Source organism: Artemia franciscana, chromosome 19, assembly GCF_032884065.1.
Source record: "Artemia franciscana chromosome 19, ASM3288406v1, whole genome shotgun sequence".
Lineage (NCBI taxonomy): Eukaryota > Metazoa > Arthropoda > Branchiopoda > Anostraca > Artemiidae > Artemia > Artemia franciscana.
In genome coordinates this window covers 24,667,339-24,687,384 of record NC_088881.1, presented here as the reverse complement: position 1 = coordinate 24,687,384, position 20,046 = coordinate 24,667,339, and the positions used below count along the sequence as shown (strand labels likewise).

The 20,046-nt window shown below is 37.3% G+C and overlaps 1 protein-coding gene across 3 annotated transcripts in view; it reads right to left on the bottom strand.

Annotated features, from left to right (window-relative positions):
* Positions 1-14,178, bottom strand: part of LOC136039461 (uncharacterized) — an 87,276-nt gene extending 73,098 nt beyond the window's left edge. For 2 of the 3 annotated variants that reach the window (XR_010620456.1, XM_065723226.1), the window contains exon 1: positions 14,043-14,164. Coding sequence is in view for 2 of the 3 variants with exons in the window: in XM_065723226.1 (XP_065579298.1) it covers positions 14,043-14,078 (36 nt within the window). In the remaining variant the exon portion in view is untranslated. Of the gene's footprint in view, positions 1-14,042 lie in introns of all 3 variants that reach the window. The other variant, XM_065723225.1, reaches the window with a different exon arrangement.
* Positions 14,179-20,046: the final 5,868 nt, after the last annotated feature.

Below are 20,046 nucleotides of genomic sequence, written 5' to 3'. Positions count from 1 at the left end.
AGATCGTAATTTTTCTCTAAACTTGTTTCTTAACTTTTGGTTACCATGGGCTGTGGTTCTCTCTTTACTAGTTTGCAGCTAACGCTGCAACCATGATAGCAAAAAGATGTAAAGTCTCGGCTAGTTACGAGAATCCAGGGACAAAGAAACAGTAAAAGATTAAAAAGCATAAAATTCACCGAATATCTCTTTAAGACTACTGGTCAGAAAATCCACGGTAGTCATTTTTTGTGATGCCAAGGGCGAGGGATAATAAATAAGATTGCTAGTTGAAATATTATGATCATCAGTATACTCTGACAAAAGCCAGGGTATACTAACTTCAGATATCATTTTTGAACAACAACGCTGGACTTCACATTACTCAGGTAGCTAAGAAGGTTCTTTGATATTTCAAACGAAATATTTTGAATCATCCACCTTATGACGAAGATTGGACACCCAACAAGTATCTTCTTGTCCTGATTATGAAGCAGGTCACGGGCTGCCACAGTCTGATGATCCTTGCGCTCATGAAATCGGTAAACTAGTATACGATAAGTGCATGAATGCGTAGGCTAATCCTCCTTGAAAGTATATCAAAGATGTAGTTCTCAGCTGAATATAATACATCTTTTTATATTTTTTGTTTTTTCATAGCCCAGCGAAAATTATTTTTCAAAAGCCATTAGTAAAACTGGGTCAATGGCAAGCTTCGGACTCTTGGAATCAAAGGTCAAATTTGTTTCCAGCATTGGTTAATCAAAGAAATCATCCTTTTTTTCCAATCAAGGAGGCACACTCGTGCCTCTATAAAGAGGCGAACCACGACAATGTTAAGCGATCTTCGGTTCCAGTGGTTGCAGAGGGATGGGGAGGGATGCATTTCGTAGCCCGAGCTCTGACTAAGAAACTTGCCAAATTTCATCCCCCTCCGACTTTTCCTTCATGGGGAAAATCTGGCCGAAAGTTTCGACCCACCAACCTCAGCTCCCCTTTAACGTTGTCCGATCGGGCTGAAATTCACAAGTTAAGGTCCCCTACAGCCCAGGAGCTTATCTGCGAAATTTCAGCTCGATCCGATAACTCCTTCCCTGTTTTCCAGAAACCACACATTAGCCACTTAATTGACCCATATCTCCATAAGAACCCATGTTAATTTGAAATTTTTAAAAATTATTTAAAAGTTATATTTACACACATGCAGGTGGTTAGCTCAGTCGGTAGAGCGTGGGACTTTTAATCCTCGAGTCAAGGGTTCAAGTCCCTTATCGGGCGTTTTTTTTTCACAAAAGAAAAACGTACAGAAATAATATGAAGAAAACTTCGTTTTCTTAAAGAGTTAAAGAGGCTGCGTCCCAAAGTCGAACCTTAAAACGTACAGGAATTAGCCGCCCCCCAAACCCCCCGCTTTTAAAGACTCTTTTGTACAGGTTTTTTGTTGTGGGGGAACTTCATTGTTACTAATTACTAGTTTCGGCGCAATGGTTCTCCTGTCCTCTTGTGTTTAATATTTTTCGAAGTTATTCCATTATTCATTCATTTCAATTTTTTGTTAATTAAAAGAGGGCCTTTCCGAAGCCAAGAGCGGGGGGTTAGGGGGGCGGTAGCCCCCCACATCAAAAACCTGTACAAAAGAGTTTTTAAAAGCGGGGGGTTTTGGGGGCGGCAGCCCCCCAACTGCCTCTCCTAATTCCTGTACGTTTCAAGGTTCGACTTTGGGACGCAGCCTCTTTAACTCTTTAAGAAAACGAAGTTTTTTTCTTATTATGAAAAGAAAGAGCGATGTTCAAACTTATAACCAGTTCTCTCTCTCTCTTTCTCTCTCCCTTCCCCCTCTCATTCTATTCCAAACAAAGACAAAAAAAAAAAAGAAAGCTGTCATGAAAGCTGCCAATAGTCTATTACAATTATATATATTACAATTATATATTATATATTACATATATATATTACAATTAATATTATATAATTACATATAATATTACTATTACATATAATAGTATATTACATAGCTTCAGGCTTCTTTGGTTTGCCCTAAAAGTTATAAATAACTGAGATGAATTTAGCATAGAATTATTCGATGAATCCTGGACTATCGGTCTTCCCCAGCTAGAATTTAGTTTGAAAACTTTTCACAATATTTATAGCCTGTTTCCTAGCTTATTTTTTAAACACACAAGTCAACACTTTATTTCTAAAATCGACAGTTTTGGATTTGGGATACCTCATTTCTTGCTTCATTTTCTAAAAAGTCTTAGTCTTCATATTAACATTGTAGGTTAGGAAATGAAAAAGAAAATCAATCACTACAAAAGCAGAAATAAAAAGTTGTCAGTGAAATCCTTCCATAAATCTAAAACGATTTAATGGACTTGATAAAAAGAGTAAAATGAAAACGTACCAGTGCTAGCTTGGCTATTTAGCGGTTTTTCTTTAGTCCAGTGATTTTGACGATTTGTCTAGTCATGTTTATCGAGTCAGTGCGCTGGCAGCGACTGTCCCATTTATCTATATTTAGTACAGGAAAATGAGCTCCAAAAAGAGGTCGACCCGAAACAAATTGCAACAGAAATGATTTTTACACCATCTTGTAGGGAAAAAAAAACTGAACAACATATCCATTTTCGCATGTTCTGAGTCGACGCAAAATAACCATTTTTTGGCTTTTAATGCTATTTTTTTTCCGTTATTCGAATAAAAATCGCAATTTTCGTGGACATCGGTTTTTCTTGAACTGAAGTATGATTCTAGCCCAAAATAACATGGCGAGACCAAAAACGAAGTCGGATTTAGCGTAAGAAGCACTATAAAAAAACTAACTGTATTTTTTCGACTTTTTTCGCCTAAAATATACAATTTTCGTTGTAGCCCGATTTTCTTGAATGAAAGTGTGGTTCTGATGTAGAATCACGAGCTGAGACCGAAAATAGAATCAAATAGGTTGTTCACTGAAAGAGAAAAAAATCGTAATCATTAATGAATGATCTATATTTTTTTAGAAAATAATTAGGGAAAGTGAATTACAAACCGAACTGGTTTTCAGTGGTCAGTATAGTAAATCACACTTAAAACACTATTCGTATACTATTTAGGGTCAATCCATAGTGTCTAATCTTTACAGTCTATTAAATAGAATCAATCTTATAAAAAATACAAAATAGAGAATCAGATTCCGACTAGTTTCACAACTTCTTCATTTGGAATGGATTAACGACTAGGGTTCTACTTCATCATTGTTTCTGTCGATTTTTGGGGAGTTGGAACACATTGTTCCCTTGCAGGTTTTGCATGCTGGAGTACAAACTAGGCCGTTTTTAAAGCAGATACACCTCGCTGAACTACACTGTACACGACAGGAGCACTTCACAATCTTTAGGAGCATACGCGGGGCTGGTGGGAGGTCAGTTGTTAATGGGTACAAGAAGTCATCTTTATTCTTCCATCCCCATTCCTCGGCTTTCAGTTCCGGATCAGGCTCCCCGATCCATACCTGAACTTGATAAAAAATTTTATAGCTATGAAACTTGGCTGCATCAGAAGTTGGTGGCAGATGTTCAGGGTGAACAAAAGAGTTTGCCGTTGTCACTTTCTTTTCAAAAACTTCTCTGCGGGGTTTGTTCAAGTTCCCTCCTTTCGACAAACCATATATGATCAGCAGGGCGTCTTCACCAGCGGTCTTGATTTCCTCCTTCGAAGTGGACTTCTGCATGAACACTGCAGCTGATTTTCGGAAATCATTGTCTTCTATCAGCCTCTTCAGTGCAAGACCTTTTCCCACACCGTGGATTCGCGAAGTAGAGTCACAGCCTAACAGGACGTGAGTAAAAAGGATCAGATGACAAGTATCTTGTCCCAGCTTCTCTTTCAGGGTGTGTATGTCCCATATTCGGGGAGCTTTATTCGACTTTGGCTCAGGTGCGAAGAATAGTTTCTTGCTTGACAAGTCACAGTGGTAGCATAAGAGAACCAATAGATTGGTATCGTCCCCAACTACGGCAGTGTCGTGATACCGTGAAGAGGCAATAGCAGCTTCCACAATCGGGACATCTGCGTCACCTGATGCCTGGGAGACAGAGACACCCTTTGCACGGAGTTGATCAGCCAAAGCGCAGATAAACCTGGCTTTGTTTTCCTTGCAAGATAAGAACTCTTCTTTCTTCACCTTGAGCTGCATATCTGCTGTGAAGATGATCTCACGGCCAACTGTACGACTCCTCTGCGAGTGAGCCATATCTTTAATGGCAGCCCCACTATCGTAGCCGTCGAAAACAATAGTGGCAGAAGGGTACTTTCCTGTTACGTAAGTTGCATAATGGTCTAGAATCTCCATGTATCTTTCATTTTTTGTCCATGGTATCCTGTGCAGCAGAGCTCTTCCGTCTAGGATATATCGAGTACATTCGGGGAGGGGAAATGAATGCTTCTCAAGGTTGCACGCCTGGGCTATGGCCTTCGCAAGTTCTGGTTTGTTCGCAGTCCGGAGCATGCAGGAGCTGTCAAAAAGTGACGCTGGGTAGGAACACAGCTCGTGTTGAAAGTACTCAGTTTTCATAAGATTGATCCTTTTCGCGATCATGATAAACCTCTGAAAAAGAAAAGTCGGGTCTAGTCGTTTGCAGTGTCCGCTTGGACTTTGCTTGGTCGTCATCTGGATTGCCTGTTGTTTTCGTTGAAACACAAAGTCAGAGACCAGCTGTCCAAACATGGCGTCAATGACTTTTAGGCCAACATCTTTGGCAGAATCAACGTTGGCAGACGGATAGATAGTTAGACCATTTGCTATGCTTCTTAACTGAATATCTCCCTCAAATGTTGAACCCCTTTCCAGAAACTCGATAATCATCTACGTATCTTTGCAGTCTCTCAGTTGCATCGGCTCTGACATCTCCTTGTGCTGATCGCTTGTAACGTACAGAATTTGTGAGATACGTTCCATCAGAAGGTTTACTGTAGAGCAGACTGGTCGCGACAAAACCCATAAGGACCTCTGAGCCTCTGTCATGCCACTGCCGTTGGTAAGGCCACCAGAGGTTTTAAGAGAGCGCATAAGCTCCTGTTCAATGACAAGATCTGTGGAGAGTCCAGCCCAGAATCTATCAGAACGTCTTACTACATGCATGCCACTCTGGAAAGCCTGGTAGACCGTAGGATGGGTATCTTCGAGCTTGTCCATTCGCTGGAGGTAAAGATGGCATGATTTCGTATAGTGGTTGTGACCGGAACTAGTTTTCTACTCGATTTTCTGGCATTACTTTAGGTCTTCGTCTAATTGATTTCTCAGTCAAATCTTGGGAATAAACTTTGAAATTTTTAAAACACTAAGTGATGAATGTGACGATTTTCATTTTTATTGCATTACGCAGCCTTCTCTTATACTAGTGCCTAGTTCAGGTATTTTTACGAAAAACCGATCATTTGTCGAATAACAAGTGCCGATGGATTGTCTTTACAAAAATTACCGCAACGTATATTGATGATTGTGAAACTTTTTTGTTTTGCACCAGACACCCAATCTGACTTCATTTTCTGTCTCAGCTTGTTATTCTGGATCAGAATCATACTTCATTTCAAGAAAAACGGTCGGATACTAAAATTATATTTTTTTTCGGAAAACGTAAAAAAAATCGCATTAAAAGCCAAAACACGGTTATTTCGCGTCGACTCAAAATATGCGAAAATGGATATGTTGTTCAGTTTTTTTTTCTCTACAAGATGGTGTAAGAATCTCTTCTGTTGCAATTTGTTTCGGGTCAAACCTTCATTTGCCTGTACTAATTATGCAGACACGCCTTTCGCGTTGTTGCACAATATTCGTGAGGCATACTCAAATCGATCGTTTAAGAAGAACTTAATGAAATGTAATAATTATAGGACATTCAATCGACCAGATCTTTTATGCCCTGTTTGCTCTGAAAGTTCAGTTATGGCTATTAGCATCAATGTTGATGCCATTTTTCGTTTTTTGCAAAAAGGGGAGGCTTAAAGGGATGTTCTTGAAGAAATATTTCTGACTTCCCCCCAAATAGGTTAAAAATTGTACTATATACAGAGGTGAAATTTTTCGTCAGTACCCATGATTTTGGGGTACTAAAACGAGTAAAATTTCGGGGGGAAAGACAAACCCTGGACTTTTTTTTTGTGCATAATGTTTTTTGCCCATGAGCTTACAGTCTCAAGTCTTGAGCCACTCAGGTTTAAAAAAAAATATCCGTCTTTTATGGCTCTTTTTTGGGGAAACCAGTGTTTTTCAGTTTTTTTAGTGTATGCTTGTACACATGGACACGCTTTGACACCATCACTGCTGAATGACGTCTGTAACTATGGGCTGGCCTGTGGATAAAGCAGACTATCTGGTCTTTGACGTGGTATGTTCACTTCAGTCGATGTCATGGTTGCGTTCATACCATTTTTTGGCACGTTTTAAGTAAAGCGTTACATTTTACGTTGCGGTCTTAGAAATGGTACATTTTTGTTATGTTTAATTTATGCTACACTTCTGAAGAATAAATTAGTTGTACATTTTCTGAGTAATGTATTTTTTTTACGGTGGAAAATTCCGCTGTTCCCAGTATAATTATACTGACATTAGTTTCTTTCACATCGCGATCATTTAGAATTATCACTCGCTCATTAGTATGAGAAAATACCCACTTCGCTCGCTCACATAGTAGATTAGAATAGTTTTTTCTTTCATGAGATTATCATTTGTAATGATTTGAGAATATTGAGAAAACAGAGACTTTGCGCTATCTTGTAAATAGTGACCAACTTGCATCAGTTGAATTTGTATCTTGTTAAGTCAACAATTATAATAAAATTATATGGAGAAGGAAAAAACTAAAATTCTCGCGGGTTTATTGTTTGAAAAAGGTAAATGAAAATCTATTTAATGGCTTTATTTATTTTTCTCGTGTGAGAACAAAGTGTCAGTCAAAATTGCTCGAGAATAAAGGTCAAATTTTTGGCCTTAAAAAAACTCTATTTTCTTTTTAACTACACTGCTGTGAAAGCAGAAAATGTTTTCAATTCGTTAAAATCTAGAAAGAAAGAGTTTTCAAACTTTTTGATTAATTAAAAAAAAACCAATCAAATTTTTTAAGACACAAAAAGGTACTCATTAAAACTTTTTTTTTTAAATTATACGAAAAAATATTTTCAAAATATAAAGGCAATTGCTGCCCCTTCTCCTCCCCAAGGTCTAAAGGGCCCTGAGACGGAGATCAAAACCACCCGTTCCGACCTTAAGGGTCTAGTGCCACATCCTTTACCTTTTTTTTACCTCCTCCCTCTAAGTGCTGCTTTTAATAGCTAATTAAAAGAACCATGTCCTGAAAAGAACACTTCCTGTCAAAAGTTACGAAGAAGTTACGTTGGTAAGAGTTTGTAAGAGATCGGTATCTCTTGTTGGTCATTTGAATTCCAGCACTCGCTGCTGTAGTAAAGTCCAGAGAGGACAATTTTATTAAAAATGCCCGATTTTACTAAAAAGCGTAAAACACTTTTTTGATTGATATACTGGTTTTAGTTGTTTCAAAGCTCCACTAGATTTCCCTATCCTCAGCTGTGCTTCACGCTCGCCTTACAAGATCCCTGAACTGTATAGCCTGCTTAACAATTGAATTGCCATCTTTTATGTCCAGGGGGAAACTAGTTGCTGCCATGCTCTTTATTTTCTCTGTGTTAATCTTGAAACAAAATCGGTCAGTATTTTCACGAATAGTATTGTGGATATCCCGGGGTTTGGTCTTCTTACTTTCCGTCAATGCAATATCTTCAGCAAAATCCAGGTCGACTAGCTGTTTGGCTTCTCCAGTTTGGATGCCTACAAACCTTGTACAATCGAGGAGCGTGCAGTCGATAGCGAGAATGAAGAGGAACGGTGAAAGAACCAAGCCCCGTTTTACGCCAGATATGATACGGAAATATATAATGTTCTTTTCATGGGTCATAATACTGCATTCTCTGTTTTCTAAAAATGGAACAATTTGGGCCACCATTTTTTCAGAACGTCAGAGTATCGAAGATTTTCCGCCGCGAATCTTGGTCGAGGGCTTTTTCGAAGTAAACAAAAATCAGGTACATTTCTTCTCGCGATTCATTGGACTCCTAAACCATAGTCCGTATTGTTTAGAAGAGATCCTTTTAAGAACAGGACAACCGAAAACCTATCTGTTTGTCCCACACATGGTTATCGAAGCCTGTGTGGATGCGGCAGAGAATAATCTGTGAGACAATTTTACCTGGAGACTTTTATCTGGAGACTAATACAAACTTTTCTTTAAAAGTTTGATAGGCGTACTTTTTGTCCGATCATCAGATACCTTTTCAGAGTTCCAGATACTATTAAAGTGTAATTCGTACATCCATGCAGGTATTCAATAATGTTTTTTATCATCTCAGCTTTTGTTTTGTCAGGTTCTGCTGCTCTGCCATTTTTTAGGTTGCAGGCTGCTTTTCGGACTTCTGCATCACTGTGTTTTTCATTGCTGAAATGGAGGCTCAAAAGGGGGGTTGTAGGGATACCTGGGATCCAAAGGGCAGGGTTTGTTCAGAGTCTTCTCAGAGTGCAGGGCTCATATTGAGGCAAATTCCGATGGGTCTGAAAATATTTTGCCATTTGAATCTTTAACTGGTCCGTTTACACTTCGGCATTTCCCTTCAATTTCGTTGGTAATCTTGTATACGGTTCTGGAGTTACCAATTTTTGCCAATTTCTCCGTTATGACAGCTTTTCTATCCAAAAAGTTGCATTTATTCTTAGATAAAGTCCTATATCTTTCCATGGCCCATGGATTTCAGGATGTAAGTGTCAGACGGATCAGGAGACATCTTGTATTCTTTGGAGTGACAGGTTTTGGGACTTACGCCCCAAAAGTAAAACTTAATTTGAACCTTAGAGTTCTCTTGGCCCAACAATTTGCGTTTCTAAGTTCTGAGCCACCTAGGATTTGTTCTATCCTTTTCCTGGCCCTATTTTTGGGGCCAGGTTCATCAGGCTAAACTTTGTCAAAGAGCTTACGATAGTACTTCTAAATTGATCTGAAACCTCCGAAACCTATTAACTCTCCCCAAAGAAAAACGGTGGTCCTTTTGCCGAAAGAACGATTGCTAAAAGCTCACCTTCCACAATAAAACCCATCAGTAAACAATTGCTGATTAGCATAAAATAAAGCAATCACCCCAGCGGCTCTCAGTTTATCTCATTTCTGAAGATATATTTATTATAAATTTCAACTATGATCGCACTTTGAGAAAAATCACTATCAAACCTCTTCCTAGCTAATTTATCTACTATGGGTTGCCTCCCCATAGTAGCAAAATATTTGTAGGCATGAATATATAATACGACGGTGGTAATAGGCTTGGGACTTTTTGTGCAGGATTTCGACTCTTGTTGATAGAGGAGCATCGCCAAGTGCTGAAAACCTTGTTGTGACCAAGATGGGCCCAGGATTGCCAAAAGCCTCCAAGTTACTGGAGGTCCCAGGGACTTCTTACTGTTCGGTTCTAAGCCGGCTTAAATGCTTCAGTGTAGACTTGAGAAGATATGTTGGTCCCCGTCCATCATTGGTATCTGGGATTAATGCTTTTCCTGAGGCCAAAATAATTTCAAAGATTTAAAGAACATGAAAATTGGAGATTGAAGTGTTACGACGTTAAAAAATGACTAACGTATCGATATTTTGACTGACAAACTCAGACGGTTTGAACAGGATTTACTAAGAGTTTCAGAAACTCTCATCCTAGGGTGGGAAGCATGAAATAAGGTGACATAGAGTTTGTTTACTCAGGCAGGAAGGATGGGGTATAAAGACACGGAGTAGGGCTCATGATGAATAAAAAAGCTGCTAAGTCTTGTTTAGGCTGGGAATGTATTAATCATAAAATGCAAATCACTCATTTTATAACTAAAAAGTTTAGGGTAGCAGTTATAGTAGTATATGCCCCTGTTGAACCAACTGACGGAGATACTAGTGACTCAGATGAATTTGACTTACAGTTACAGGAGCAAATAGACAAGGTGCCAGGTAGAAATATGGTGATGTTGCTATGAGATTTTGCTTCCTAAATTTGGTATGGGAAAAGAAAACAGTAATGGCTATAGACTTTTGCACTTTTTTACGTATAACAACCTAGTTGTAACCAATACGGTGTTTGGTCACAAAATGACCCATAAGTTGACATGGTATTCACGTCGTGGTAAGAGAGCAAACCGTATTGATTATATTATTGTAAACTGAGGACTAGCAGGATCAATACAAGATACTAGGTTGTATAGGAGTGTTGTTATTGATGTTAAAAGTAAAGATCACCATCTAGCAGTGTGTAAGGATAATTTAAAGCTGATATTTCGGAAGGGTAACTACCTCCCGGAAAGTTACGATGTTGGTAGACTCAGGATTAAAATTTTAGAAAAATCTTCCAGGAAAAGTTGAATCCTAAACTAGAGAGTTTAAAATATGACAATATGGAAGATGGATGGAATAATTTATAATAATTTGTCAAGTTGCTGATGGTGTCTCCGGAAAGAGTGCTAAGACTGCAACTAGGAATATTAGTGAAAAAGCTTTGTGTTTAATAAAGAGTGGAAGGGGTTTGTACAAGAATTATCTGAGTGATAGATTGTATGAAAAAAAAAGGAATGTAAAGATAGTGGAGAAAGCATTAAAATTTGAACTAAGCAGATGTTAAGTGGAGGCCATGGATAAAATTGCTGAGGATCTGGAAGATGCAGCCTGACGGCATAATAGTAAAATCTTATATTGACATGTTAATAAACTGAGAGGGAGTAGTCAGTCCGGGCTAGTCCCAGTCAAAGATAGGAATGGGGCCACATTTAGTGATAATGAAAAAGTTAAAGAAAGATGGGCAGAACATTCTGAGGATGTGCTAAACCGAGATACAGTTGCAGGAAAAGATATGGGTGAAAATGAAAAAGTTTGGGATACCTTGGATATGAAGGAATATTTTTTTTATGAGGAAGAATTAGCTACAGTGCTAAAACGATAAAAAATAATAAGGCTTCAGGTGCTGATAATTTGATAAATGAGGTTCTTAAATATATGTTTTGTGAGTTCAGGGTGCTAGAATAGGCTTGAAAATAAATGTTAAGAAGACTAAGCCACTAAGGCTAGGAATAAGTGAAGATGAAAAGATGACGTTGGGCAACGAAAGTTTTGATCAGGTTGGCAGCTTCACTTACCTTGGTATTATAATTAGTAAAGACAGTGGGAGCAGTGAAGATGTTAAAAGCAGAATAGCTAAGGCTCAGGGTGTTTTTTCAGAGTTAAAAAAAAGTTAGGAAGAATAGGAAGATAAGTCTGCAAACAAACATTAGAATATTGGAAGTTACAGCGACGACAGTGGTCAAATATGGCTCTGAAGCATGGGCGCTCCGAAAAGCAGACGAAAATTTAATAGATGTTTTCCAGAGAAATTGTCTACGGATTGTTCTGGGTACCCAACTGACAGACCGTATTTCAAACGGTAGGTTGTGCGGAAAATGTGGTTCAATCCCGCTTCCTTAGGCTATAATGAAAAAAATTTTGAGATGGCTAGGCCGCATTCTGCGGATGAAGGATGAGAGATTGCCAAAGATCGTCTTTTTTGGCCAACCGTCTGGGGCTACACGAAAATCAGGTCATCCCCGTGTGGGTTGGGAGGATGTCAAAAATAAAGATTTCCGACAAATGGCAACTTCCTGGGAGGATGTAAAGAGGGAGGCCTTGAATAAATTAGCTGTGTTGCGGATGAAGGATGAGAGATTGCCAAAGATCGTCTTTTTTGGCCAACCGTCTGGGGCTACACGAAAATCAGGTCATCCCCGTGTGGGTTGGGAGGATGTCAAAAATAAAGATTTCCGACAAATGGCAACTTCCTGGGAGGATGTAAAGAGGGAGGTCTTGAATAAATTAGCTGTGTTGGCGTCAGGCGGCTTGGTGCTGCAGTGAGCTATTAGTAGTAGTAGATAACAACTTTTATCTGGTGTCTGTATGGGTTAAAGGGGGACTTTGAGCAAGAAAAGGCATAGAGTGCCACTTCCCCTCTAATTATTTTCGATCCTTAAAAGCAGATTTGAATCTCCTCCCCCCAACCTCTCTGTTGCATAAGATATGGTTCAGGTACTAAATAATATAATGAACATAAATGGCCATATAATAAACAACACATTTTTGTTGCTTTAACTTCAACCCATGTTGCTTTGAAAACGCTTTTAAATGTGACTTTGTTTAGTTGGTTAGAGTTGGTTCAAAAGCCGAGTTTCCAAAGTGGGAAGATTGAGGATGGCTACTAAAATTTAAGCCCAGTGATATAAACTAGCTGAGAAGGGATTATTAAATTTCAAAATTAGCCCCTTCCTGGTGAAAGCAAAATATGGCAGAAATTGATCGGGAAAAATGGTAAGTCGGAATTCTAGCCCGTATGGCAAGGCGCGATACGCATCGCAAAGCTATGCCGCAAGTGGCTGAAGTATGACGCACGCAGATGAATCATACCCTGTACTACATAATAACTGAGACAAGTGTTTCATTATTGTGCAACATGTGGTGGTACTTCAAGATATAAGCTACGTCAGGTGGCATAAAATGGGCAACCTCTCTATAAATATTAAGACTTCGCAGGTATATTGAACCTCAAAATAAAAAATATAGACCGTAGTAAAGGGATTAATTTATTAATTTTTTTCCACCGTTGAAAAGTGTGGTTTAAAGAGGCAGATTTTTAGACACAAAAAGGGTACATCCCCTTCAACTTTGATCGTGTTTGATAAAGAGTGGTAATTTTAGCTTAAAAAGAAATATATATTAGTTAAGCCTTAAGTCGAATTTGAATTAGATAATTTGTGCTCAATCATGAATATTTTAATTTTAGTCTTTGTAATTTTATTGTTTTGTCTTCAGTATCCATTCATTCTAGTTATTTATTGTTTTTCCACTACAGTGGTGTCTTTGCTTTTCTATAAGTAAAAAGAGTATAGATATAGAGATTATAGATTTTTTTTATATAGATATAGATATAGATATAGAGATTATAGATTTTTTTATATAGATATAGATATAGATATAGAGATTATAGATTTTTTTTATATAGATATAGATATAGAGATTATAGATTTTTTTATATAGATATAGATATAGATATAGAGATTATAGATTTTTTTATATAGATATAGATATAGATATAGAGATTATAGATTATAGATTATAGAGCTTTTCTATAAGTAAATAAGTATAAGTTTTCTACAATTTGTCCTATAAAAGGTTAAAAGCCTGTTGTTTTACTCCTGTAAAAGGCTGAGTTGTAGTTGAGCGGGCTGTTATTATCTCGGAAAGCAGGTGAGTTAGGTGAATGAAACAATCAGAATGAACCCAGGTCCTAGAATAAAGGTTGAGAAGTTTATACCAAGCAATTATCTATGCTCTTTTTTATCTCTAGGACGTAGGAAATTTTCAAAAGAATAATTCTGTAGGTTACCCATCTCAATTTTGAAAAAGAAATGTTTTTGGGCTTTCAGTCTCTTTTTCATTGGCTCAAGTTATTGAAAGTGTAGTTTTTTTCATTTAAGCAGGATTTTAAGCCTCACTCATGTTTTTTCTTAATTTGAGAAATAGGTTCTGAACTCTTTAAAAATCATAAATCAGTTTTGAACGAAGGTAGGAGGCTTAAAACACTTTCATTGCGTCTCCTTTTAGCAGTTTGTCATAAAGTTGAGCAGTTAAACCTTTTGAGCAAGTTAACCCTGTCAATTTAAAAAAAATGCAGAAAACTCCTTTATGCAGAAGCTATAAAAATAGTATTTTGCATTTAGTAAGCTTCATTCTTCAAAACACTTGAAACACTTTCAATGAATTTATAAAAATTAAATTCTAACATCCATTAGGATTACAGTAGAATAGCGTTAATCCTATTTAGTATTTGCAAAAACACGCATTTAAATATCAGTCAAGAGGTATTAGATGTGTCATAAATCTTGAAAGTGTTTGACACTTTATCACTGCTATCAAAATTGATAGCTACACAAGTAATAATGACAAGTAAGAAAAACATAAACAACCTACCAAAATAATTCCCAGTTTCGCAACAATGATGGTCATATTTGCAGTAACAAAATGACACTATCAATTATTACAATAGTTACGTAGAAGTGGTTTGTCATTATCTAGTCAGTCCAGCACTACGGTTTATCGTCATACTACTTCTCTGTACCATGTGGTCAGCCATGACCGGTGGTTTTTTATACCCTGAGGGATTAGATAGTATATCCAGTTCGCGAATCGTGCTTGATTACTAATTTTTCTTTAATGCGACCTATTCATCATCTTGAATTTAGTTATTCGGGATAGCGACCCGGGTGCTACCTGAGATACCACGAAAATTGATAATATGTACCGTATTTGCGCGTAAGCTGAAATGTGGGCCATTGCAATGGTTCCATACCAAAACGAGAGTCTAATTACGCACAAGACCAAAAAAAAATTATTCTGCATCGTAAAAAAGCTCAGTCTATCAAAAAAAAAAAATAAGAGTCAACTCTGCCGTTGCCTGTGGCGTTGCCTGTAGTGCCACAAGCCCTCAATGTGATATTATTTGTAACAATAATGTTATTAAACTTCATATAAAGAACCACTCCGTAGGAACTTTGTAGGAGCTCTTTCAGTCGAAAATTGAAACTTTTAGCGCTCTTTTTAAGAATTAAAAGTGATCGGAGGGCAACTCACCCTCTTCAAGCCTACTCTTTCCCCCAAATATATCTGATGCAAATTTTCGTGATAGTCATTTTTTTTTTCAAAATTGTCCGAAGGCTAAATAACTATGTATCTAGGTTGGATATACCCCAAAGAGCCCCAGGGAAAGTTCCATAAGTTTAGCAAGTTAGTCCATTATTAGCACCTAAAAATGGTTGCGGTGTTTTATTGAGGGGTATATTTGAGCCTTGGTTATAGGCAGGCCATTAGCAGTGCCTCAGAAAAAAGTGATGTGGGTATATAATTTGTTTTGTAAGATCAGGGCACTTCGTAAAAGCAGTTATCGTAACAACTTTGAAGGAAGCTCATTCAATCGGAAATTGAAACTTCTAATGCGCTTTTAAATGATCAAAAGTTATTGGGGGGGTAACCAGCCCCTCCCCCATAGCAACCATTTCCCCAATCATATCCAATCGAATGAAGTTATTGTAACAACTTCAAAGGAGGCTCACTCGATCGAAATTGAAACTTCTAGCGCCCTTTAAAATATTTAGAGGGTAACCAGCACCCCTCCCCCCAGTGATTATTTCCCTAATTATATTCAATCCAAATTTAATATAGCCATTTTGTCCAACTTAGTTGAAGGGTCAAGTAATTATGTCTTTGAGGATGACAGCGCCCCCCACAGCCTTCAGGGCAAGGACTATAAGTTATAATTGTTGCCCAATGTTAGGATTTAAGGTTGTTTGGATGGATTCGCTGCATAAACTTCGGAAGGAGCTGATTGGATAGGATATCCGAAGTTCTGGTATTTCTATTAAGAGTCAAAAGTAATTTAAGGGTAGCTAGCCCCCAACGTCTTCTTTTCTCCAAATGCATCCGATACAGACTTTGAGATAGTCATTTTGTTCAAAATAGTATAAAAACCATATAACAAGGCTTTCGGGGTTAAAATGACTCATTAGGAAATGAGAGCAAGAGTTGTAAGCTATGCTTCGTGGGTATATAATGGTTGTATAAAGTTTAGAGAAGGCTTATTTCACTTGAAATTGAATGTTCTAGTTCTCTTGTAAAAGTAAAAAGTGATAGAAGGCAACTTGAACCCACCCCCACGCCCTCTTTTCCCCAAATACATCTAATCAAGATTGCTATATAGCGATTTTCTTTTTAAAAACTGTCCAAGAACATGTCAAAATGTCTCGAGGGTTGACGCAATCCACCAGAGCTCTGGAGCAAGGGTTGTAAATTATGCCTGGGGGGGAATATAAGGTTCATATGGAATATTTGTTCATAATAAAATTCAGATTGGTATATTTTATTCAAAATTGGGAGCTACAGTACCTTTTTAAGAGTCAAAAGTAATTTAAGTGGACCCACCCACCAGTAATATTTTCCTTAACACTTTGAAACGGACCCATAGCAGCTAACTTTGTTTTAATGCCTAAAGAGCACAAGCTTAGCGGCAATTCCCCCAAGACGCAGGTGCTATTAATTTTCTTCAAAGTGCATGTGCTTATTACGTAATAGTGAAGGTTGTCGAAAAGATGCAGGTGTTACATAATAGCTTTTTTGATTGTTTAAAAACTCTTGAGGGCCAAATAAATTCAGGGGCATCGGCGCAATAATGATTTTTTTTACTGATGCATAGTAGGACTTGTCAGAATCCACCAGTCATGATGCGTCCGCACGCGTTGCGTAATAGTTTCTTTGATTCTTTAAAGACCTAGAGATGTAAAGGGAAAAAAAACTCCAGGGGCTGTTAGTCAAGATGCAAACATGCACGTTACGCAGTAGGGAGTGTTTTCTTCAAGGCGTTTTTAAAAATATTTGAAGACGTGTTTTCAGACATTTTCCTTTAAGACGTTTTTCAAGACATTTTAAGACATTTCAAAACGTTTTTTAGAACACTTTTCTTCAAAGTATATCTTAAGACATTTCAAGATATTTCAGGACATTTTTTAAGACATTCTCTTCAAGATGTTTTTATTCACGATTTTTTAGTTGTTACGGAATAGGGAATCTATATCTATATTGAGAGTGACACATTCTCATGTGACTTGTTTCTTCAGGACCACGTGTTGTTTTACATAATGACGGCACAGCCATAGGTGTAACGTAATAGCAGGGCACTTGTGGGTGGTAGGTAATGATGGCGCACACGCAGGATGTTACGTAATACTTTAAGATTTTTTCAAGACTTAATTTTTCGAGATTTCATTTTCTTCAAGTGGGTTTTATCTTTAAATAAATTTTTTAATCTAACTATGTTTTTTAGCTTTATATTTCGAAAGCTGTTTGTCTGTCTCTTTGTGTCTTTGCATCCCTTCCTCTCTCTCTCTCTCTCTCTCTCCTCTCTCTCTCTCTCTCTCTCTCTCTCTCTCTCTCTCTCTCTCTCTCTCTCTCTCTCTCTCTCTCTCTCTCTCTCTCTCTCTCTCTCTCTCTCTCTCTCTCTCTCTCTCTCTCTCTCTCTCTCTCTCTCTCTCTCTCTCTTTGTATCTCTGTGCCCTTTCGATGAGAGCTGAACAAAATGGTTATCTCTAAATGTTGGTGTAATTGTTTAGGGATATGGTGGACATGGGATGGGGCTGTCTTCCAATCATATGAACTCTTGAAAAGGAAACTGTGACCTTTCGACTTCGATAGAGCCGCTCTCCTCGACTTCTCTTTCGACTGCAAATACTAGCGAATACGATTACTAATGATTCTGACTAAGGCTTTTTGTGATTGCAACCATTTGTGACTAAGACTGTTTTTAATTATGACAATTTTCAACCAAGACAACATTCCTTTGCGACTATTCTAGACGGTGAATACTCGAGAAAAAGACTACTTTTGATTACGATAAATTATGACAGGACTAAAACTAATAGTGAATGGAAACATGAATGGAAACCAACTAAGATTAGGGCTACTTTTAATTGTGACTACTTAGAACTGCAACTATTGGTGACTAATTATCAGTACTAGAAAGTACGAGTGTGACAGCTTGTGACTGCAACTACTATTCCTTGCAGCTTTGACTACTTTTAGACTTTTTGACTAAGACAAATTATGACAGGGCTAAAACTAATAGTAAATGGAAACACGAATGGAAACCAACTAAGATTAGGGCTACTTTTGATTGTGACTACTTAGAACTGCAACTATTGGTGACTGTATTTATGAGTACTAGAAAGTACGAGTGTGACAGCTTGTGACTGAAACTACTATTCCTTGCAGCTTTGACTACTTTTAGACTTTTTGACTACGACAAATTATGACAGGGCTAAAATTAATAGTGAATGGAAACATGAATGGAAACCAACTAAGATTAGGGCTACTTTTGATTGTGACTACTTAGAACTGCAACTATTGGTGACTGTAATTATGAGTACTAGAAAGTACGAGTGCGACAGCTTGTGACTGCAACTACTATTCCTTGCAGCTTTGACTACTTTTAGACTTTTTGACTACGACAAATTATGACAGGGCTAAAACTAATAGTGAATGGAAACATGAATGGAAACCAACTAAGATTAGGGCTACTTTTGATTGTGACTACTTAGAACTGCAACTATTGGTGACTGTAATTATCAGTACTAGAAAGTACGAGTGCGACAGCTTGTGACTGCAACTACTATTCCTTGCAGCTTTGACTACTTTTAGACTTTTTGACTACGACAAATTATGACAGGGCTAAAACTAATAGTGAATGGAAACATGAATGGAAACCAACTAAGATTAGGGCTATTTTTGATTGTGACTACTTAGAACTGCAACTATTGGTGACTGTAATTATGAGTACTAGAAAGTACGAGTGTGACAGCTTGTGACTGCAACTACTATTCCTTGCAGCTTTGACTACTTTTTGACTACAATTAGTATTGCTACTCCCACTGTGACAGCAAATGGGATAATAATTACTAATAAAATTTCTATTATTACAAATAAAACTACTGAAGTAAATCCAAAGATTTTAACAGCATCCTGCCTGTCAAAATGGCATTTGCGTATCCAATTTGTCAAAATGGCTTATCTGCAAAATTAAATGAATGGATAAGGTTGTTAAATTATAAAAATCTTATGAATATTGAAAGGGATGTTGCAATAGATAAAAACACACCAGATACATCCAAGTTGTCAAAAGGTTGTAGCTGAGCATTTCTTTCTTAACCCCAGAAACAGCTATTGATATAAACAACAACAGCAAAAAAAGAAAGAAAATCACTATGACAACCAAGACTACCAAAAAGAATAAATGAAAGTAGACTTACTGTTTAGTTTATAATCTAATTTAGTCCTAGAAGTTTCCGCGATTGTAAACATGTAATATTTATAAGGGAGGAAATAATTAAAACATCTTTTGTTTTTGCCAAAGCACAAAATGTTTTGGCTTTTAGAAGGCTCAAAGGGCATTATCCCTAATCCATTTTTTGGTCGTATTAGATTTGGCCGGAATATCTATTGTAATTTCTAGTCATTTTGGGCTTTATTTATTCATTGATAGCAATTTAGAAATTTTTTTGGCTTATTTTTGCTCTTTTTTGGTTTGAAATTAATCTTTATTTTTTGTTGAAAAATGGTTTGTTTTTTTTGATTTTTGTGATTGAAATCACTTCTTATATATATTTATAAAAGAATATTAAAAGAATTTCTACGGGTTTTTTGCCTAGGGATTAAGAATCTGGGTAGCTATTTACAGTTTTTGCTGCATCTTTCGACAAATTCCAATAATAGTTTACTAAAGAGTTTTTGGTGGATGGACGGGACGAATAACATTCAAATAAATGGATTGAAAACCTGTTTTGTTTTTGACATTACGTTGGGCTGATGCAATTCAAACCCCCATCCTGTTACAGCCTTGATTACAGACGAATATTGGCTGAACACTTTATTATTAGAATCTTATTGTCATATATTTTGTATTAATTGCTTGTTGTTTAAAATAATATGTTTTTAGATCATCAGAGGCAACGCTATTGCCTATAGTAAAGAACATACGGCTGCAATTTTTTGTTATTTATTTATTTATAGTTTTTTCCAGATACTCTTCCTATGGAAGGGGTTGCTGCATAAACTTCGGAAGGGGCTCATTCGATCTGAAATTGGAAGTTGTAGTGCATTTTTTAAGAGTCAAAAGTGATTGGAGGGCGATTGGATCCCTACATGCCATTTTTTCCCAAAAACATCCGATAAAATCTTGAGATAGCCATTTTGTTAAAAATAAATCAAAGATCATATAACAAAAACCCTTGGGTCGACACAACCCCAAAGGCACAGGGGTATAAATTGTAAGCTATGTCCTGGGTGCTTATATTGTTCTTGTGGACGGGATATTTGTATAAACTTTAGAGAGAGCTGGACCTGGGGGCAGGTGCTGTAAGCCATGCCTTTGAAG